The sequence below is a fragment of the Astatotilapia calliptera genome, chromosome 2 (genome assembly GCF_964374335.1).
Source record: "Astatotilapia calliptera chromosome 2, fAstCal68.1, whole genome shotgun sequence".
Lineage (NCBI taxonomy): Eukaryota > Metazoa > Chordata > Actinopteri > Cichliformes > Cichlidae > Astatotilapia > Astatotilapia calliptera.
In genome coordinates, this window is record NC_137423.1 from 30930371 (window position 1) to 30950121 (window position 19751).

The 19751-nt window shown below is 39.4% G+C and overlaps 1 protein-coding gene across 2 annotated transcripts in view; it reads right to left on the reverse strand.

Moving 5' to 3' along the window:
* LOC145419306 (protein diaphanous homolog 1-like) overlaps positions 1 to 19320 on the reverse strand; it is a 34117-nt gene extending 14797 nt beyond the window's left edge. Inside the window, exons 1-10 of one of the 2 annotated variants that reach the window (XM_080288892.1) lie at positions 19115 to 19315; positions 18917 to 19011; positions 18436 to 18537; positions 17822 to 18061; positions 17296 to 17425; positions 16961 to 17086; positions 16616 to 16779; positions 16028 to 16160; positions 12073 to 12162; positions 1689 to 4113 (exon numbers count right to left, since the gene is read on the reverse strand). In XM_080288892.1, coding sequence (XP_080145018.1) covers positions 3926 to 4113; positions 12073 to 12162; positions 16028 to 16160; positions 16616 to 16779; positions 16961 to 17086; positions 17296 to 17425; positions 17822 to 18061; positions 18436 to 18537; positions 18917 to 18925 — 1182 coding nt within the window. In that variant the 5' untranslated portion in view covers positions 18926 to 19011; positions 19115 to 19315 and the 3' untranslated portion in view covers positions 1689 to 3925. Of the gene's footprint in view, positions 1 to 1688; positions 4114 to 12072; positions 12163 to 16027; positions 16161 to 16615; positions 16780 to 16960; positions 17087 to 17295; positions 17426 to 17821; positions 18062 to 18435; positions 18538 to 18916; positions 19012 to 19114 lie in introns of those variants that run through there. The other variant, XR_013901412.1, reaches the window with a different exon arrangement.
* Positions 19321 to 19751: the final 431 nt, after the last annotated feature.

Genomic DNA, 19751 nt, shown 5'->3' on the forward strand with positions numbered 1-19751 from the left:
CAACAACAGAGGAAAGCCAGCAGCTATTGTTTACTGGAGTGGGAGGGGCTAATAGCTATACGGATGCGAGTTGAAGCGGTGGTTGTCCTGTCAGGTGCCCAACTGAAATAGGGTGCACCTTGGTGAAGAGTTGTGTTTTCAGTAACGTTATCCCCACCCCACCCCACACCTTTCTCAACTACTTATTAGTTAATACTGAGATATCCAAATAGACGAAGAATAAAAAGAGAATGTAATGTGCTCTTTTATAGTTACTGTCCCAGGTAAAATTAGCAAACATGAGAGACGTATGGTCTAATACTGTAATGCTTCAGAATAGTATGTTTAATGTGTGCTTTCAAACAGAACCTCATCTATTTGTACCCCTAGAAATCTGGTTTCACTGACCCGTTCAATATCAACCCCATTAATTTATCGTAGTTAATGATAATTTATTTTTATCAAGCCAGATCTTCCATTTAATTATTTTGTAAATGCTGCAAATCATCAGCTGAGCAGAAAATATTTATATGATCAGCAAAAAGTGCCATTTTTAGCACTTGGGAGACATTACACATGTTATTGATGTATAAATTTAGAACCCAACACTGACCCCAGGGTATGATGTCCATACACGAGGAGCAACAATCTAATTTCACAACCTGTCAAACTGTCCATTTTAAACATTGACAAAGATTTCCATCTATCACAGTATCAAGCTTTTCCTCAGTCTTCTCAGGAGAAGTTATTTTTCTTGCCACATGTGGTCCAAAAGTTATAAAAAACTGATTAAAGCTGATAGCCATGCCACCCATATTATATTCATCATGATTATTGTTAATGAATCACTCAGTTGTTTTGTTCAGTATTGCCCAGGTTACCCTGTTTTGGTCATTTCTTTACAGTTTTGATCACATTGACTTGCACTGTATATGGCCTGCAAAAATCTACCAGTTTATAAAAAAAAAAAATTTTTAAGGGGGAGGGGGGGGGGGGGGGGGAGGCAAATAAACAACTTTAACCAACTTTGAGAGTTTAAAGGCACTTTATTTCTTCCATCGTCACTTGGCCAACCCTTAAAAGTCTTTGTGGAAAAACTGTATAAAGTCTGATAAATGATAAATAGGTCTAAATGATTCAATTTAAGCTGCATTGTGGTGGAATAAAACCTTAACATGTGAATGAACAGAAAAAATAAATACTCTGCACCACGTGGGTCAAAACAAATAAAAACAGGGTGCAAAAAGGGACCCCCCCCTCCAAAAAAAAAAAAAAACAAAACCAAAAAAACAAAACATGACATCAACTGTCCTCTGCATCTTTAAGACACGCACATAGAGATCTTGCCGTGTACTGGCAATTTTAGCAGAATACTGTTGGAAAGTTTTTGTGGAAACCCTGAAGCCATGGAAAATCCTGAGACTTGTCTATAAAAATAACTAACTCCACTGTTTATTCATTCTTTTGCTGCTTTTTGGCAATAAAATTGCAGTATCAAAGTGCAGTGCCTGTCTGATGCTTTACTGCCCAATGTGTTTACATCAGGAGAGGGGAGGAGCGGAGGAGAAAGTAGCATCGGCCAAAGTGCACCGAAGAGAGTTTATTTTGGCAATCATACAGGAATAGAACCAAGCTGGAAATTACACGAACGACATAATGAAAAAAAAAAAACAAAACAAAAAAAACAAAAGGACACACGCACCGATAAATTACTTAAGACATTTTTAATAATAGTTCAGTGTAACAAACGACAACTGGGTGCATTGTTATATAGCCATACAGAAATCTCTGGGGAAAAAATTACATTAAAATAATCGTTTAAAATTTACATAGAAAACAATATCTTAAAAAAAAAAAAAAAAAAAAAGAAGAAAAAAAAGAAAAAGGACTTGTTGAGAAAAGGAAAAACTCAAATTTGCAAAAATATTCCAGTGACATCATTTACCTCCTCTAGTTTTCCCTTGCTCCTCACTTCAAAAACATTTGTTTTTCAGGGTGCATTACACACAATCAATCTACAGGTGTGCACTTGAAGTCATAGGCAAAATATTGCAGACATTAAAACAGCAACAGTGTCAACCATTTAAATACAGCTACGACATATTTGTGCTTGAGATGAGGCGCAACAAAATATTTGTTATTCTCAGTGTTATTTGATAAAAAAATGATGCACCATCACTGGAAGCGCTCCAGTGCGTCATCTTATTTCCTTTTGTGTTTAATTATCATTTTGTCCAAAGACGGCACATTCTTATAGGAAGATGGAATAACGATACTGGTGATGTCATGAAGTTTTGGAGCTAAAAGGATTTTTCTCAGTCATCACTGCCATGAAGCACTGACCTTGAACCAGCAGGTTTATTCAAGAGTGTGCGAGGTGTGCCAGCGGTTTGTACATCCTGAGACTGACTAGGTATCACGTCTGGGGAGCGCGCTACAATAATGTGCTTGCATAGTAATAAATATTGCATGGAGCAGCTTGCATCATCTCACCAGATTCCTGTCAAATAGTACACCACAACATCATGGCAACATGTATGCTGATGGCTGAAAACAAATAGAAACGCAGCCAGACATTCAAAAACTACTGCTGCAGTTCAGTGGGCGGGAAACAAGCGTGCACGCATGCACGCACACGTATATCTCAGCAGTTTTTGGGCAGTTTTCCAGTATGCTTTATCTTCAGCAGAAAGACCAAAACGCTGTTCATGAAACCTAACATTTATGACAGCATGGTCGGTACCATACAGTAATTACAGATGGCAGTACATACAAACGTACAAGCACAAACACACATGTAGGAAACTGACTAAATATAGGCAGCTACTTCACACAGACTTTTTCATATACAAACACAGAGGCATGTGAACTGCTCAGGCTGGGTGTGCATGGAAACACCCTCTGAAAAAGCAATATTTGTTTTGGTTGGACTCTGTGGAAGAACATTTTTGCTGTCGACTATCTTGCCTTAGATTTTGTGTGAATAATCATGTTCATGTTTCATATAAATGATATGGGCACATATGGTAACAGACAAGTTTATATAATTAATCCCTCCCTTTAAGCACACGGACACCTGTGCGCTATGCCCTTTCTCGCTAAAGAACATGCTGAAATATAAACCCAGGTGATAACTGCTGTTGATGAGGTGTCAGGCAGGACCAGTGCAAACTGTGACCGTATTAAACACAGAAGTGAAATGATAAGACTGGATTTCTATCAGTTGGCACTTTGAATAATACAGTAAAATGATTACAAGCAGTAACATACGGAATAACAAATAATTACAAAGAAAATTGTTTCATCTCTTTAAAAACAGAAAACATCAACAAAAAACAAACAGCAAAGTGGTCTTGGCTGGAACATCCTGACAAGATGATGCAGGATGTGCCAAAATCCACACATTCTCAGTCTAAATCTGGGAATAACCAAAAAAAGAAGGGGAAGAAAGATAAAAGAAACAAAGTGGATCCTCCTGAGTAAGTCTTTGGAATGGCTAAAGATGTCCTTTGAGTGACAGGTGAACCGAGTGATGTAGAAATAAAGAGAAACAGAAAAAAAAACAAAAAAAAAACAAAAAAAACAACATGAACACCTTATGTGCATGTGATGGAAAAAGCAATTCAATCTTTATGACAGTGTCAGAGTTCTCAAGGCTGGTGAAGACCATGCAGAGGTTGAAACTGAGGTGAGAGCCCCGCCCTTAAGTTCTGCATCTCTCTGTCGTCTCAAAAAACAATGTTATTTTAAAAGACTGTCCTTTTAAGACATTTATGGAAAAGAAAGCAGGCCTTTATTCAGTAAACTAATAGCAGATGATTATTGGCCCCTGGAATGCCTAAGAAAGATAAATCTGACTTTAGATAGACTGGCTGTATAGGTTAAAAAAAAAAAAAAATCAAAACTAAACAAAGAAAAAAAGAAAAACAAACTTCTACCTGGGTACCTAATTAGACCGAGAAGTCGCAGACTCAAGCAAGTCCTCTAATGACTCTGCTTCTTCTAGTTTTGGCTCCACTTTATCATCTGACTTTAACTTTTTTGCAGAAGGTTTACCCAATGAAGGCTTATCTTCCTGCATCAGCTCTTTGGCCAGAATGTTGGTCACCACATTTCCAGCTCGTCGGTGGTTGGCTGACAAGAACAAAGAAACAAAGACAACGCAACAAAGTCAGACATCATTTTTAATCATACCAAACCCATAAGAAACATCAGCGCATGCCATGAGGTGACATATCAAATAAATACTATGATGAAATCTGCAACCATTCTGCAATTCAAATATAATGGTTTAATTAGTTAACAAACCAGCCACTAAGATGCAAACGCATTCACAAGTATGTACCTATAATAACACACACACACACACACACACACACACACACACACACACACACACACACACGAGTATTGGGGCTGTGCATGTATGTGGATTAGCGTCATATTTGGAGCAACTCACTTCTAATGTCAGATTACGCACAACGTGGTCTTAAGCAGTGAAAAAACTGGAGAAAGTGTAGAAATGCATGGAGGAAGGAAAAGCGGGATGATAAAATGCAGAAATGGAGAATGTGTGTGTAAAATGAGGAGGGGAGAGTAAAAAGGGGTAAGACACCATGAAAAGCGGGATGATTCATACTGTGGGAAGATTAAAGAGACAGGGATGAATGAAAATGAGACAGAAGAAGGAACTGAGTCAGATGAGGAAAAGCTGCAAGGGGAGGACTTGAAGTGACACAAATAGGAAGTTATGTATATATTATTTATATACATGAGGAATACTGGAAGCAGAGAGAAGAGATTAGATACACATGGACAGACAGAGAAACAGAACAAGCGTGACAGATCGTGCCCTGAGGATGCTTTCGTTTTTATTCTTCTACCTGCTTACCGTCTTTTCCTTTCCTCCCACACAGGCACCAGCAGCAGCCTGGCTTTCTCTCATTCCCTCAATCTATCCTTTAGCACTCCTCACTCTCATGTGTGGGAGGACAGCTGTGCAGCAGCAGCCATTTTGAATTATATAGGTCAGTGGGAGATTGTGTTTGCTGTTATTTTATGCTTGATGTTTATTCAGAAACTCCAATCCTCAAAAAACATCAGTAAATCCACACGTGAATGTCGAGGAGAAAAAAAATGCAGATTAATCCAGCACACCAACAGACACACACATGCAAATTAATCATGGTAGCACATACAACATATCGAGACTTGTTGTATGGTTCTCACAGGAGTAGAACAAAAAGCACCACAAAAAACACACACAAAGTTACCAAGCAGGTCTCCAGAACTAGTTGTGACAAAGACACAATTGAGTCTGGGGAGAAAGAGGAGAAGGAGTATTTGTAGATTTAGGCTTGTCTTCTTTGTGAGTCTCAGCTGGTCTGAGCAGCACACAGACAGCTAGTATATCAAATTATCACCTTACACCCTTTCCTATGAGAGATTACTCCCCTGTCATAAACACCGGTACATGGGTGCACTTTATCTTCTCCTCAGTGTACTTTCATACTTCCTCCGTCTCTATTTTTGTCCCTCACTTATAAACTTACTAATTAGAAATTATGCAAATGATCCAGAAACTGTGTCTGTGTGTGTGTGTGTGTGTGTGTGTGTGTGTGTGTGTGTGTGAGAGAGAGTATGTGTCCTGTGCTGAGCTTGTCCTAAAAATTCCAGCCTACAGAGAAAAGCCTCTTCAAAGGCTGTCAGACCTAGCTCCTTGCCTCTCTCATCCTCCTCCACTTCCCTCTTGAGAGAGAAAACAGAAGAGGAGGTGAGAAGAGGTGATACAAGTCAGGATGAGAAGGTTGTTACATTGGAAGCAGGATGAGAAAATATGAATGTAGACAGAAACCTACTGATTGAAGTATGGAGAAGAAACTCTGAAGGTAACTACATTTAAACATAGTTAACATGTGTGAACTAATATGTGTAAGAAGTGAATACATGAACAGACTGAAGTTTTAAAAAGAACATCAAAGTATTTTTTAAATATAACATAAACACAAGTAATAAAGGCTGGCAATCTACATGATATATTGAAATGTTTTCAATTATAACCCACACCTAATGAGTTTAGTGGGTATCCCTTTCTTCCCACTGAACACTGCTTAGAAGAACTTCTGATGCCACTCTGGTTTTACCCACAGCCAAAAGAAAATCAACACAATTATATAGATTTTTTTTTTCTCAACCAGATTTCCATGATGGATGTTTTTCTTTATGAAATGGTCCAATATGGCATAACATGCAAATATTTCTGCCACATAAAGTAATAAAGATGTATAAAGCAAAAACAACAGATACATCTCGACACAGATTTGCATATTTAGGCAAAGTGAAAAGATCTTACTGTTTAAAGCTTTCAGATCCAAACTACACAAAGATATATTCAATTCTCCCTGACCAATCACATTCAACAAATGAAAAGCAAACAACTGATTTCATGTGTAAAGATTAATATTGTGAAAACAGCTGTTAGATATCTCATAGATCACTGGAAGGAGCCGTTTCAAGCCTGAGAGAAAACACGCAGCATTTTTTTGATCCTGAAACGTATCAAAGAGCCTTCATACTTTTCAGAAATGCAACAGTTCTTCACCAAACGCCATTATAAACAAACAGGAAGTTTTCAGCATGTGTGTTGCATAAACATACTAGATCTGATATTGACTAAATGATCCATGTAACTGTTATGAGGGCTGGTTGTTACAACAGGAAATGAGATATCAGGACTTACACAAAGACTGTTTTGGGGTTTATTTACTGATGAGTGTGAGATTGAATTTGTGTGTTTGCACACAGGAGGTTGGTCAGTGGCACAAAAAGTATAGTGAAAGATCATCTGTAACAAATTACACCGCAGGAGTCTTTATAATGACTACCTGATTAACATAAGAATGCTTTGTTGTACAGTGCATACTGCTGCCTTTATGAGGAGAAAATAGAGAAACAGGAAGGAAAGTGATGAGAGGATTTGCAGACGGGCAAGTGTAGGACAGATGGAGAGGAGACTGTAACAAGAACTAGCTTAGCTCTTTTGTTAAGGTAAAAATCTCACCCTTATCTTTCATCACAGATTTAACTGCCCCACTATAATGAGTATGAAATCCATATGGCGGTATTACAAGGGAGCAGCCATCTTCACACCCTTTGTTGACTCTACAGAATCTTTAGAAAAACCACAGTCACAACACAACATGGTGCCACATATAGGATGATGGTGTGTTTGCAGATGCAGACTGGACCTCCATCAGTTTCTCCAACTTAGCAGGGACTTGTATCGCCCTCCTCAGGTTGCACTGTGTAACACAGCGCTGCTCTGCAATAAAGTACTGTGGGAAAAGTGACGTCATCTGACACCACTAGTGTCTGTGGGTTAAGTATTGATGCATAAGCTTGAATTTTAGGTCACTGTCAACTGGTGCATACTGGTGTCGTCGACCTTTATTGCCTCAGTGGGTATTAAGCAAGCATGTGACCTCACCAGTTTTCTAGTTATGGCTTGACATTGATATTGATGAGCACCCTCCCATTGTTCTAAATTGTCTCACTAGTATGAATGCGTGTGTGTTTGTGAACATCTGTGAAGGGGTATTTTTCTGTTTTAGTAGGAGTGGACGGTCTGCAGAGCTGGCGTGTGCCTCTATTGTTGCTAAGTCCTTTATGTCTGTCGCTCTGTTGTGATTGGTGCTTTGTCAGCTAGTTGCTACTATGATTGGTTGCTCTAGCAGGGGTCATGACCCAGCAGATGGGTTTCTTGTGTGTTCATAGACACGTCATTCCTCTACTTAAATGGCTCTGAACACAACGAAATTAGCCTGATGTATCCAAGCTGTCTATGTTTCTGCAAAGTAACAGACAGACGCAAAGCTAAAAATCTAAAGCTCAAACCAAAACACTGATAGTGCTGGATGCAAGTCTGTCTGTCTTCTGGAATGAAATTTGCCAGTTTGAGTGCATGTATGGGTATGCAAACATCCATGTGTGCCTTTGTTGGCATGCGAGCATCTGGGGTGTGGGTGTGTGTGTGTGTGTGTGTGTGTGTGTGTGTGTGTGTGTGTGTGTGTGTGTGTTTAAGAAGGGGGTAGACAGACGGAGGGCAGACAGCTGAGGATCCCCCATACAGTCTGCTCATTCGACGCAGCCAACACTCCCACATGGACAAAGTGAGCTGAGGTGCAGGTCAAAGGTGAGGAGTTTTATAGCTTCCACAGCCTCGTGGCTACCCATTCAGTCACGCTGTGAAAAAATGAGCGTGACAACACACTCAATACGTCCCCTTAGTAATCTTTTAAAACTGAGTTCGTGACGTCTACAGTTGCAGCAGCTGTAAGGGTAGGAAACAAAGAGGAGAGAAGGGAGGAAGGTCTCCACAATAGCAATCAATCAACAGCTCCACAGACAAAAACAGTAAACAAAAATAACATTTGAGGCTGTTGTATTTCAACTAAATATTTTTATACAAGTATAACTCTTTGTTCTCTCTCTGTGTGTGTGTGTGTGTGTGTGTGTGTGTGTGTGTGTGTGTGTGTAAGAAGGCTATAAAAGCTTAGTGTTGTTACACAGGTTATATATCATTTTACAATAGGATATCACTTGTATATATGAATTGCAAAGAGTGTGTGGTGTTGTTGCCACATTTTCAACTATGATCTATAAACAACACCTCTGGTGTAACGAGACAGTCTTAAATGTACTTTTCACAAAACCCAAACATTTTTCTCTATTATCTGCCAATAAATGCAAAACAGATAAATACCTTCAGTAAGCTGGCTGTAGGGTTTCTACACTGCTATGTTGAAATTCTTTCTGTACCCGCAACAGTAATGACTGAAACTGAACCAATAATGTTGGACTGGGAGCAGTTACTTTTATTCAAGAGGAAAGATGGAAGTCTAGACATTAGTATAGATAAGTAAATATCATTAGACTACAGTGGCTTGTGTTATGACTCTAAACAAGCCTGAATGACTTACAGCCCCATTACATATTTTATTTTGTTTAATGAAGAGCAATCAATGCACCATCTTAAGTCTATCTGCAGATGAGGGCTACATTTGTCAAGAAGAATATAATGCATATATAAAACAATATAAACAAACAGTAAAAACTTCAGTATTAGTAGCATATTTAGACTGAAAGTGAGTAGACACATACATGTATACTGTCTTATTTATTGTGGTTTTGATTATCACTTTTCAGTGTTAAGCTAATCAAGTTTGCTCTGCCTCAGTTCCCGTTTCTCATTCAACAAAATTATGAAATCAGGGTGTGTTGCAGCAGGAACTCCTTTTTAGGGTTTTAATGTTAGGTTATAAAATATAGTCACAATGAAACCCAAGAGAAAATACTTTTAAGGGCATTAATGATTGGACCCATTTCATAACATCCGATCTGTAATAACACTATTTGTGCTTTAACTGCGAGGAAAAGAAAATACTTGGAGGCAAAACCTGCAACCAAGTGCCCCACCTACTGGTATTTGTTAATAAATGTCAAAACAAGAAAGGATGGGGGATTTGAGAAACTCAATGATGCCACTTTTATGAGTCTTTACAGTTTAGATGCATCTACCTCACATTATCTCCCTGTGATAAGATTATGAATAACCTTTTCACAGAACTGCGTTTCCTTAGTGATGTGTTACTACATAACAGAGACAGAAAAAAATGTACTTGTACTCTGACTTGTATTTATGTTTTTTCAATTTACCCTGTGTGCAACATTTTTTAAACACATATGATATTATACATAACATCTGTGAAGGGGTTATACATACATACAATATTTTTTCCCTGCTCTGTAAGGCTGCCTGTGGCTTCACTGGTGCCAGATGTGTTGAGCCAGAGTCAGGATGTGCCTCCTACTTCAGCTTTACTAAATTAAGACTTATGACTCAACTGGCTAGTCAAACATGTGTGCAAACACATACACATACACTTCCTGCTGTGTAGGTGAAAGACTCAAGGCTCTTCCTGGCATTAAGAAGCAAAGTGGGCATAGTGGAAAGGAGAAACCTTTGAATACCAGTCAGGAAAAACTCCTAACAAGGATAAGAATGCCACCAAAAAACAAAAAACAAAAAAACAGCACTGCTTCACACCCTCCACATTCTCCATGGAAAAGCCTGAACTTTGGCAGAACAAAAACAGAAATGACACCATGGGGTAAGAGAGGAGACAGGGGGGAGGGACTAAGCAGAGATGTGATACATCGAGCCACTTATATTTTCCGACAATCTCCTACCACAGAAGTATGTGCAGGGAGGAAAGCTCTTTCCCTCCCTTTCTTTCACATACACATGTTCAGGTATTTCCTGTTGGGAGTGTGAGGTGGCCCAACAGCATTATGGATGACTGAGTCCTCAAGTGGGCCCCATTCTTTCTTCCCTGCTCCTGCTTCTCCCTTCATTTTAATTTTCACTGCTATCTCAGCCAGTTTAGTGGTGATGAGCCTGAGCTATTTGTTACTTTATTTGTTTTTCTGCTTTTTTCCCCCTTTTAGTCTGAAAATTACATCTGAGAGGTAACTGAAATGTGGAAAAGAGAGAGAGTAACAACAGATTAAAAAAAAAAAAAGGGACAAATACCTATAACTGTATTTATTTGAAAAAGCTATTCTCATTGTAAGTAAGACTTGAGATATTCCTTTAAAGTCAGGGAGGCTGGATCTGCCTGACTTCAGATCTTTTTTCCCTGGCAGTCCAATTTAGCACTCTGGTGACATGGAACAGTCACAAAACAGTCACAAAATGTAGGATTTCTACAAGGAACAGCTCAGCCCCAAGGATGTTTATCCGTTCTACTTTTCACAAACAAAATGTCTGGAGGAAATTAAAGAATGTTTTGGTTTAACATACACTGAAGGTCCACCAGTTTTTATAGATGGAAGTGGGGTCCAAAAAGAACCCAAAAGTTTTCAAAGATTATCAATTCTGAGTCCAAAATAAAGAATTGAAAGAGTTGTATAAAAAAAACAAAAAACAACAGATTAGTAGGAAGAGAAAAGAGCAGGGACTACCTTCTGGGTCTTAGTGCAATTCAGGACCAGTGCTTCACATCTGGCTTCTATTGTGAAAGGGATCGGGTTGCACAAACTCTTCCACAACTCTGCTTATGTGCGAAAACTGAACCCACACAAGAGTGCGTGTGAACACACACACACACACACACACACACACACACACGGTCTCTCTAGAGTTTTCTCTTTCTTAGCTAATGGGCAGCGGGACACTTTCCCACTCACAACCAGGAATCATGTTACAAAGTTACTATACTAACAATTCCTGCTGCCTCACTTTCATTTGCATGATCTTACTAGGCCATACAAGCCACAGAATGGCAAACAAAATAGGAAAGTGGGAGAAAGTACTTCAATGTCTAATAAGTCAATGAAATTGAGAGCACCAAGGCTATAATAATGTAAACTTTTACATTTTCTCTTTTAGTGTAAAATTGTAAAACTATTGGTATTTTGTAACGACTATGTGGGTCCAACTCTGCTCATAAATCCTTTGGTGTAAATGGAGTTTAATCTCAAAATGACAAAGAGCAAAACATATCTTGACTTGAAGTTGCTAAAGGCACCTGTGTCCTCATACTTTTGCCGACAATAACTTACCACAACTTTTGTATTGCCCACTCACGTCAACAAACTTTCTGCCTACGGGCTGGTTTCATCCCCCTCCTACAGTCATTATTTATCATATTTTCCTACTCCACCACCACACCCTCAGCAGTTGTTTCTCCCTAAAGTATCCTACTGTCCACACCCACCCTTGGCACTCTCCCTCTTCTTTTATTGTTGTGCCAGCCTCTGATTGCACTGGCTTTGCCCCTATAACCATGGTGAAAGAATATTACCACAACTCAGCCTGTGAGCAGAGCAACAGATGGAACAAAGGCAAAGGAACATAAACAAATCTGTTGTTGTGTTGAGAGAAGATTGGAGACAGAATGGAAAGTGAGATAGAATAAATGAGTCTTATATATCTGTGGAAGTAAACTGAAATCTGTAAAGCAAGTAACGCATGAAACGTGGAAACATATGCATATTTTGTGAAGATTTACTGTTTTGCTTGTGTGTGAGTACCTGCTTGACGTGGTCCTCTCTTTCTCCTGAAAGCAGCACCGGACTGCAGCGCCTCCAACAGGCCATCCATGATACCAGTTTCATCATCCTCTGTAAACACCATCAAAAAACATAATCAGTAATAAATCAAGAAACGATAGATCAGTATTAATACGTAATGAAGCACTTTAACTTCTATGCATGACACACACATACAACTCCAATATAACAGGCTTATTATTTTAATCAATACTAGGGGCTACACTATGCATTTTCAGGGAGACTGCTTCAGATATACACAAGCCCACACTTATTGGAAAAACAGCCGCTGAAACCAAATCCACATAAACAGAATGAATGCATAATTGTGGCTTCCAGTTAAACTGGTACAAATTAACCTTTTATCTGTATAAGTTTACAGGTACAGCTTACATGGGTGGTCTCTTTTGTTTACAGCTACATTTTCAACAGAGCTTCAGTGTCAGGTGGCAATAAATAAAAGAAGGTGGGTTAAACCAGGCAGGATGCCCAATCTCAAAGCAACATGTGAGAGTACTACTTTGACTATTTTGTGGGCAACATTCAGTGGCATGGCTCAGCACTCACGCAGATGGCTTTAATTATTTTTGTTTGAACCTGAATGGAGACAGAGGGGTCTGGGGAAGGGCCAGCGGGGTTGGGGGTTAAAGGTTTATGCTGTCTCTCTGTTTGTTCCCCAACCCCCACATCCAAACACAGCACACAGCTCTGCTCACACGCACAATATTTAATCCTGCAGTAAGCCATGAAGCAGATGGCCTATGGTCTCGCCTGTTACGTCAGAGAAAGTCTCTCTTACACACATCCCAAGACTACCGTGGCTCATATACACCCCTTAATGTCCATGTCCTAGAACTGCACACTGGGATCAAAATCAGAGATTTTTCTTCTTCAAGGGAAACACATCTGGCAAATTTCCGCTTGCGTCAATCACATGGCTGGCTTAAAACATGCTTGCAAGCACACAAACACACAACTGTGTTTTGGAACACTGCATTGAAGGCACTGAAGGACCAAACAATGACCTAGCTGTGTATAAAACATTACTGAACTAATGAAGATTCAGCTTACAGGCCTAGGGGCCTGTGCTCTCAATAGTATTGAGCAACACTATTAAATCAAAAAGCAGTTTTACAAGTTTACTTTGTTAGCAATAAGTGACATAAAGGGGAAACACAAGACACTGGTTTTCATTGGTACTGAATGGTACTTGAAAGTCAATTAACTAATTATCATACATTGAAATAAGCCTAAAAAATATAAGATTCAATAATACTACTGACCATAAAAAGCAGAAGGAATACACACATATTTAGTGCTTGACACAAACAGTAAGTTACTGACTAAAGCATGTAAGAACATAAGATGGATTAATTAGGGCAATGGCATTAGACTGTGAGCTCTTAAAGATGTCTCTTTCGATCCGATTTGCAATAAATGCGCGCACGCTCTGACACGTCTCACATCTCTCTCCCACACACACACGCACACACACACACACAGCTCCGTCACCACAGCATATAATCTTGTGTAGATCAATAGCACCCCTAATGGATGTTCACACATCAACAAATGAAAATAGAATTGGAAAAATTTAGCTGTTGATGATGACAAACGTGCAGATGACAGCATGATAAAGAAAATCAGTGAGTGGAGAGATCTTTTTTCTAATGTTTTTCTAATGTGCCATGAATCTCTCCATTTTTCACAGTCACCTGCAGTGAAGACATCAGGCAACTCAGGCTTATCCTGTCTCATCCCCTCTTGTGGCTTGCGCCTTTCTCTTCTAACCCCCTTTTCAAAGAGACAACTGCAGTCTAATCCCCACCAGAGCATCTGCTGCCCTACTATCCTCCTTCCTCTACCCTCCCCCACACTACTGTTTCCTCACTTGCTCTCTGTGTGGAGCACGGGCACTCCCAGTGGTAGTTCCCATACAAGCATCTATGTGAGGATAAACCAGACATGCAAACACCCTTTGCCACATAGATAAAAAAAAAAATGGTCTCAGGTATTCTTTTACAGACTGTACTGACACCTAGCTGTAGAAATAAGGAATAGTAGCAGCAAGCTTTGGTGTATAGCCAAAGATGGCCTAGGGATAGTAGTAGACTGTTTTTAACAGATAAAATTAGAGCAAAAAGCTAAAAAGCTTGGAATGTCAAGTACTGGGTGTGGCAACAAAATACTCTGCCAGTTTAGTATACTGACCCCTGTATTTATATTTGCTATGCGAGTCAGAAAAGGCAAGTCAAAGCACTTAATGAGTCAATTATAAAAACGACAACATGTAATGATTTCCAAAGAATCTCAACATGATTTATACACAGTAACTAGCATCACATGCTTAGAATATGTGCAAACTGAGACTCCACTAAGTCTGACTCACATGGGAATGGGAATGGCAAGGCCACAAACTGCAAACACACACTGACCTTCCAGGGTTTAACCAACAACTGGTATTATATGTTTACAGAGACAGAAAGTCAAAGGAACATTCAGAGAATTCATGAGATAGTAAGGGTATGCAAGTAGATTCGTGAGAGACAGAAAAAAGGGAACCAGGAACATGTCAGCGTGTGAAAGCACAGCTGCTGAAAACAGCCATTGTATAGCAGCCAGTATGAGGGTTATAAACAAATACAGAACAAAGACCAGGTGGGTGGGTGTGCCAAATTTGTGTGTGGTTAAATTCAAATAGGGGGTGTAGAAGGACTCCAGGCTACAGGACAGTCAAATATTCCACCTGTATGTAAATGATCCCTGTCCACTAAATGTGTGCACAGAGACACTAATCTTTGAGGCACTATTATGTTCCATGTGTGCACGTCTCGAGAGGCTGAACATGAAACTTTACTTTCTATTATATATATCTTCCATACTTTAAACACTGAGGCAAAATTTTCTAAATGGAGTCTTGGTGGCTTGAACTGCCCTTTAAATGAACTGCATACAAAAGGAGAGCTAAAGGGGAAAACCTGGCAGTGGTAAAATAAAAGCAAGAAGGGGAGAAGAGAAAAGAAGCCAGCTGGAACATGCACTACTAGAATAAAGCCCAGAAAGACTTTTTGTAAGAGTTTGAAAAGCAGACACACACACACACATATATTTTGGCCACCATAATGTTTCTTCAACACATGGGCAAAGCAAAACAAAAAACATTCACAACAAAATGACATAGTCATTTGTAACACACACACACACACACACACACACACACACACACACACACACACACACACACACACACACACACACACACACACACACACACACACACACACACACACTCTTTAGAGTACCAAGGCTATAGCACATTTCTACAGTGAAAAAGCAGGGGCTCTGCAGAACATAAGTGGAGCCAGAGAGAGGAGGAATGCACTGAAAGTAGGTCACAGACTGAGAGAAGGGGGAAAAAGTCTGTGTATACATATGCGTCTCCAAGGCAGGATTTGAGTGCTTACTGTGTAGACAGGGACGAGAGAGTCAGAATGCATGTGTTTGTTAAAGGGAACAATAATGCTACCAGCAATTTTTAAAGTGTAAAAGCATTACCAGAAGAGTGGAAACATGTTTTTTCCTGATAAGGAGAGTTGGGAGCTATTTCTGTATTCTTTTGGGGGGTGGAAAATTTCATGATTACTGGAGGAGTGAAAAGAGGTCAGGCACTTCAATGCTGTCCTCAGTTTATGTGAAGCATCATTGTTTCTTGTTTACTTTAAAACAGGTCATCAACATTAGATTAACTTTGGTCAATAAATGGGCTGCTCTTACACACACACACACACACACACACACACACACACACACACACAAGATGTGTGGACTCGGACTGCCCCCAACAGGAATCTGAGGGAAATGCAAAGGAAGAGACGTGGCAAGTGTCTCTCCAGTTCATTGACATGCACATAAATATATATTATGCAGCAAAGGTGACCTGCGTTGATGTCAGGGAGCTGGTTCTTCTTGAGTTTCTCCTCTTTTTCCTTTTCTGCTTTCTCTCTCGCCAGCTTGGCCCTCTTGATCTTCTCTTCAGCCTCCTTTCTTTTCTGATTCTCCTTCACTGCTTGCTGTTAGGGAAAGAAGTAGAAAATATATTAAGTTCTAGCTACATAAATTCAACACAGAAATCGTTTAAGAATATCTTACATACATTGAAAGAGTGAAAGTGAATAAAGCAACCCATGTATGATGGATATGATGAATGAAGTTTTGTACACAAAACTTCAAAACCAGTACTGGCCATTATTCTTTATGACTGGCAGACAAGTTATCTAAGGTAGAGCCCTCCCAAATGTTTAAACAGATAATATAATGGAGTGACTCATTATTTTGTCAACACAGTCAGATGTACAGTCAATCCTTTTGATATTTGCCTTTGATGCATTACATTATTTGCAACTGAACTTGTGTTTAATTTTGTTCGTAACACACACATTCATTTCGTAGGTTGGTAAAAAAAAGACTGAAAACCATAACAACCTTGTTTTTACTTCCTTACTCGTTTAGACTTACACATACACACCTGGAACATGTTTTTGAAGTTGTTGAGATCCCCAAATAATTCCTCGACAGAGATCTTTTTCGGGTCAAAGACAAAATAGTCTCCCAGATCACTGTATTGCTTTTCCATATTCTTGTGCATCAGATCTAGTTTCTCATACTGTTCTTGGGCATGGCTCACAAAGCTGTAAATACATTGTGTTAAGGTACACCGGAGTGTCATTCAAACACAAGAAAACACAAAAAGCACTGTCATCACGACATGACATTTCCATTGATTTCTTTTTTTAAAAAACAAAAAAACAAAACTCATTGACTAAATGAGGCCAACTGAGCAATTCTATTTAATAGCTGAATAGAAAGGATATCGACATCTTCTCCGCGAACAGGTCCTTATCATTTTGTGGAGGAGGAAAGGTTTCCAAATCTTTCTGCAGGCTCTTGATCTGACGGCCCATCATTTCTAGGTTCTTCTGAACTGTCTCTGCAGAAACTGCCATGGACAAGGAAAATGTTGTCATTGCTAAGCACCCACAGATGAAGCTTGTCATATTGGTATTGACTTGAAGTGACTGATACAGTGAATAAGAGCATTAAATAGATCTCAGGTATGATGTGCTATTTGCTGAAACAATATAAGCACACTTTATTTAAAGATCTGCTAAAATAATATGTATAATATGGGTTACATGTCGCACGCACCTCTGCTGGCCTTTTCGACATGAATGAGCTCATCTGCAAAGCTCATGACATCAGGATACTGCTCCTGGCACACGTCAGCAAGGAAATGGAGCAGTGTCTGTTTCAGATCAGCTGATTTTGTGTCACGAAGCTAATTAGAAGAAAGAGGTATTTTAAAAAAGGACACAATGTCAACATAGGTGTGAGTAGTTTCTAATCCTGAATGTACATTTTGACTGGACTTTTATTGCCCGGTTTCTATTATTAAAACATGTGATAAAAGTACAACTATAAGTACAGTATAGTGTTTATACACTCAGTGTAGCAATATTTAAAGATGAAGAATTTACTATCTCAAGTCTTTATGCTAGTAATAGCGGTATATATCCTGTACCTGAAGCCATGATGACGAAGCCGAAGAAGAGCCAAACAAGACAAAACAACAACAACAAAAAAGTCAGTATTTCTCCAGTTACATACAGGATTTTCAGTAGATTCATTCAGTTTTTATTGTGGGTGTGTGTCATATGATCCCCCTTCACTTCACCTTGCACAGGTATGATATGGAGAAGCCGAATGCTGCTCCATTGCGAGAGCCAGAATTCATATAATTCCCAACAAGGAGGATGATCTGCAGCAACCTGGCGAATGTATCACTTTTCCTAAGCTCTTCACAAGCTGCTGTCACAGACACCACATCCGGCTTGATGTTGTTCAGCTGTTCCTCAAACTGCAGCTTGAACAAGATGGCCTGAAGCCGTGGCATCAACCGCTTCACACTGGACATCTGGAAAAACAAGAGAGGGGCATACGAGACCATTCCCTGTTTGTTGCTACAGTGAGTGTGTGTGTGTCTGCACGTGTCTGAGAGCATGCAATTATGGGTAAGTGCAGTGAGTTCATCCATTACCGAAATCTACAGTTGAACAAAGCCCCTTTGTTTAACAGCATGAGGACATTCTGTGTGTCTAATTTACTGACAAACCATCTTAGAAAACGAACCATCTCAACACTTTCTACAACTCATACTGACACCACAACAAGTTTGTGGTTAGTCAGCTTCAAGTCAGCTGACAATTTAACAATAACCATCTTATCAAAGAGAAGTGTCTATTTTTTCCCTGTGCTTTCATTTGCACATGTATATGCAAGTTTCCTTACCACTACTCCAAACTGTTCAGACTCAGCCAAGTCATCGTATTCATCCTTCATATCTGCCAGGACACCCAGCTGGTCTGGTCCTGGCAGTTGCTTGATCAGGTTCTAAGTGACAATGAGAGAAATGTATACTGGAAGACACATGAAGAAGCTTGAAAAAGTTGGATTTTTATTTACTATGTCATAAGGATCTTAATATGACTTTCAGGGTAACTGAAAGCCTTATAAAGTTAAATAAAAATGTCATTTTGCTGAAAATCAACAAAACAGGCACTCTGAAATAAAAGTGTAGATGAAGCACACACCATCATCCAGTTCATTTTTTCACTTATCAGTCTACAGACAGTCAAACACATTAAACCTATAAATCTAGTATGAGAGGTAACACATAGGAATAAAGGAAAGAGAAAATCCTTTTTATCAAATAACTATATTTTATTTTATAATACAAATGAACAGATGCATAACAACACTCAGTCAATACCTGAACCATGGACTCTGTGAGGACCTTCTCATTAACCTGCAGGATGGCATTCTTGATCTCCTCATAAGGGATACGGAACGATCCCAGAAAAATAGCTTCATGAGAAAAACACAAGAAGCATGACTTACTTAATTATGCCCCATTTTATACATAAAAAGCATGGTCATGAATATAGTGGTATCAGGATAGTGGACTTACAGAGATTCTGTGAAGACTTTGAGTCAAGAATCTTCAGCTCTTTCACCTTCTTCTTCTGCACCGGTTTCTTTTCATCCCCACCATCCTGCTCCTTTTTAGCTGTAGATATGGACAGAGACAAGGAAAACTTTATATTCCCTTACGGCAAGCAAAAAGAGGAGCCTTTGTAACAAAATTTTCTTGTCATCTTTCATAATTTTAAATGACTTGTACCCTTAAACGGAAATAACACCGGGGGGGGGGGGGGGGGGGGGGGGGGTAGTGACATTAGTGGGATAAAAGACAAAGTGGATTTGATTGATGGACAGAAGGCACATGTGATGGCTATATAAACTGACAGACTTGGCACAGCTTTTACTTTTTTCATTTTCTCCAAACTGTATGGTGTCATGGAGGTGTCAGGAATATCACATCAGTGGTTTGGGGTACAACTGAACTAACATGAAATGGCTGCAGCACCAGGGGAAACATGTCCCTGGAGCATGTGGGCCTTTTAAATATGGTCAGACAGTTGTTCGCTGTAAGGCATTTGAAGTTTGGATTCACCACGCTGCACATAGACACACCCACCTATTGCACACACTCACACTCAGAGGCATTTTTCATTAACTTCTTTTGACAAGGTCAGGATTGTGAC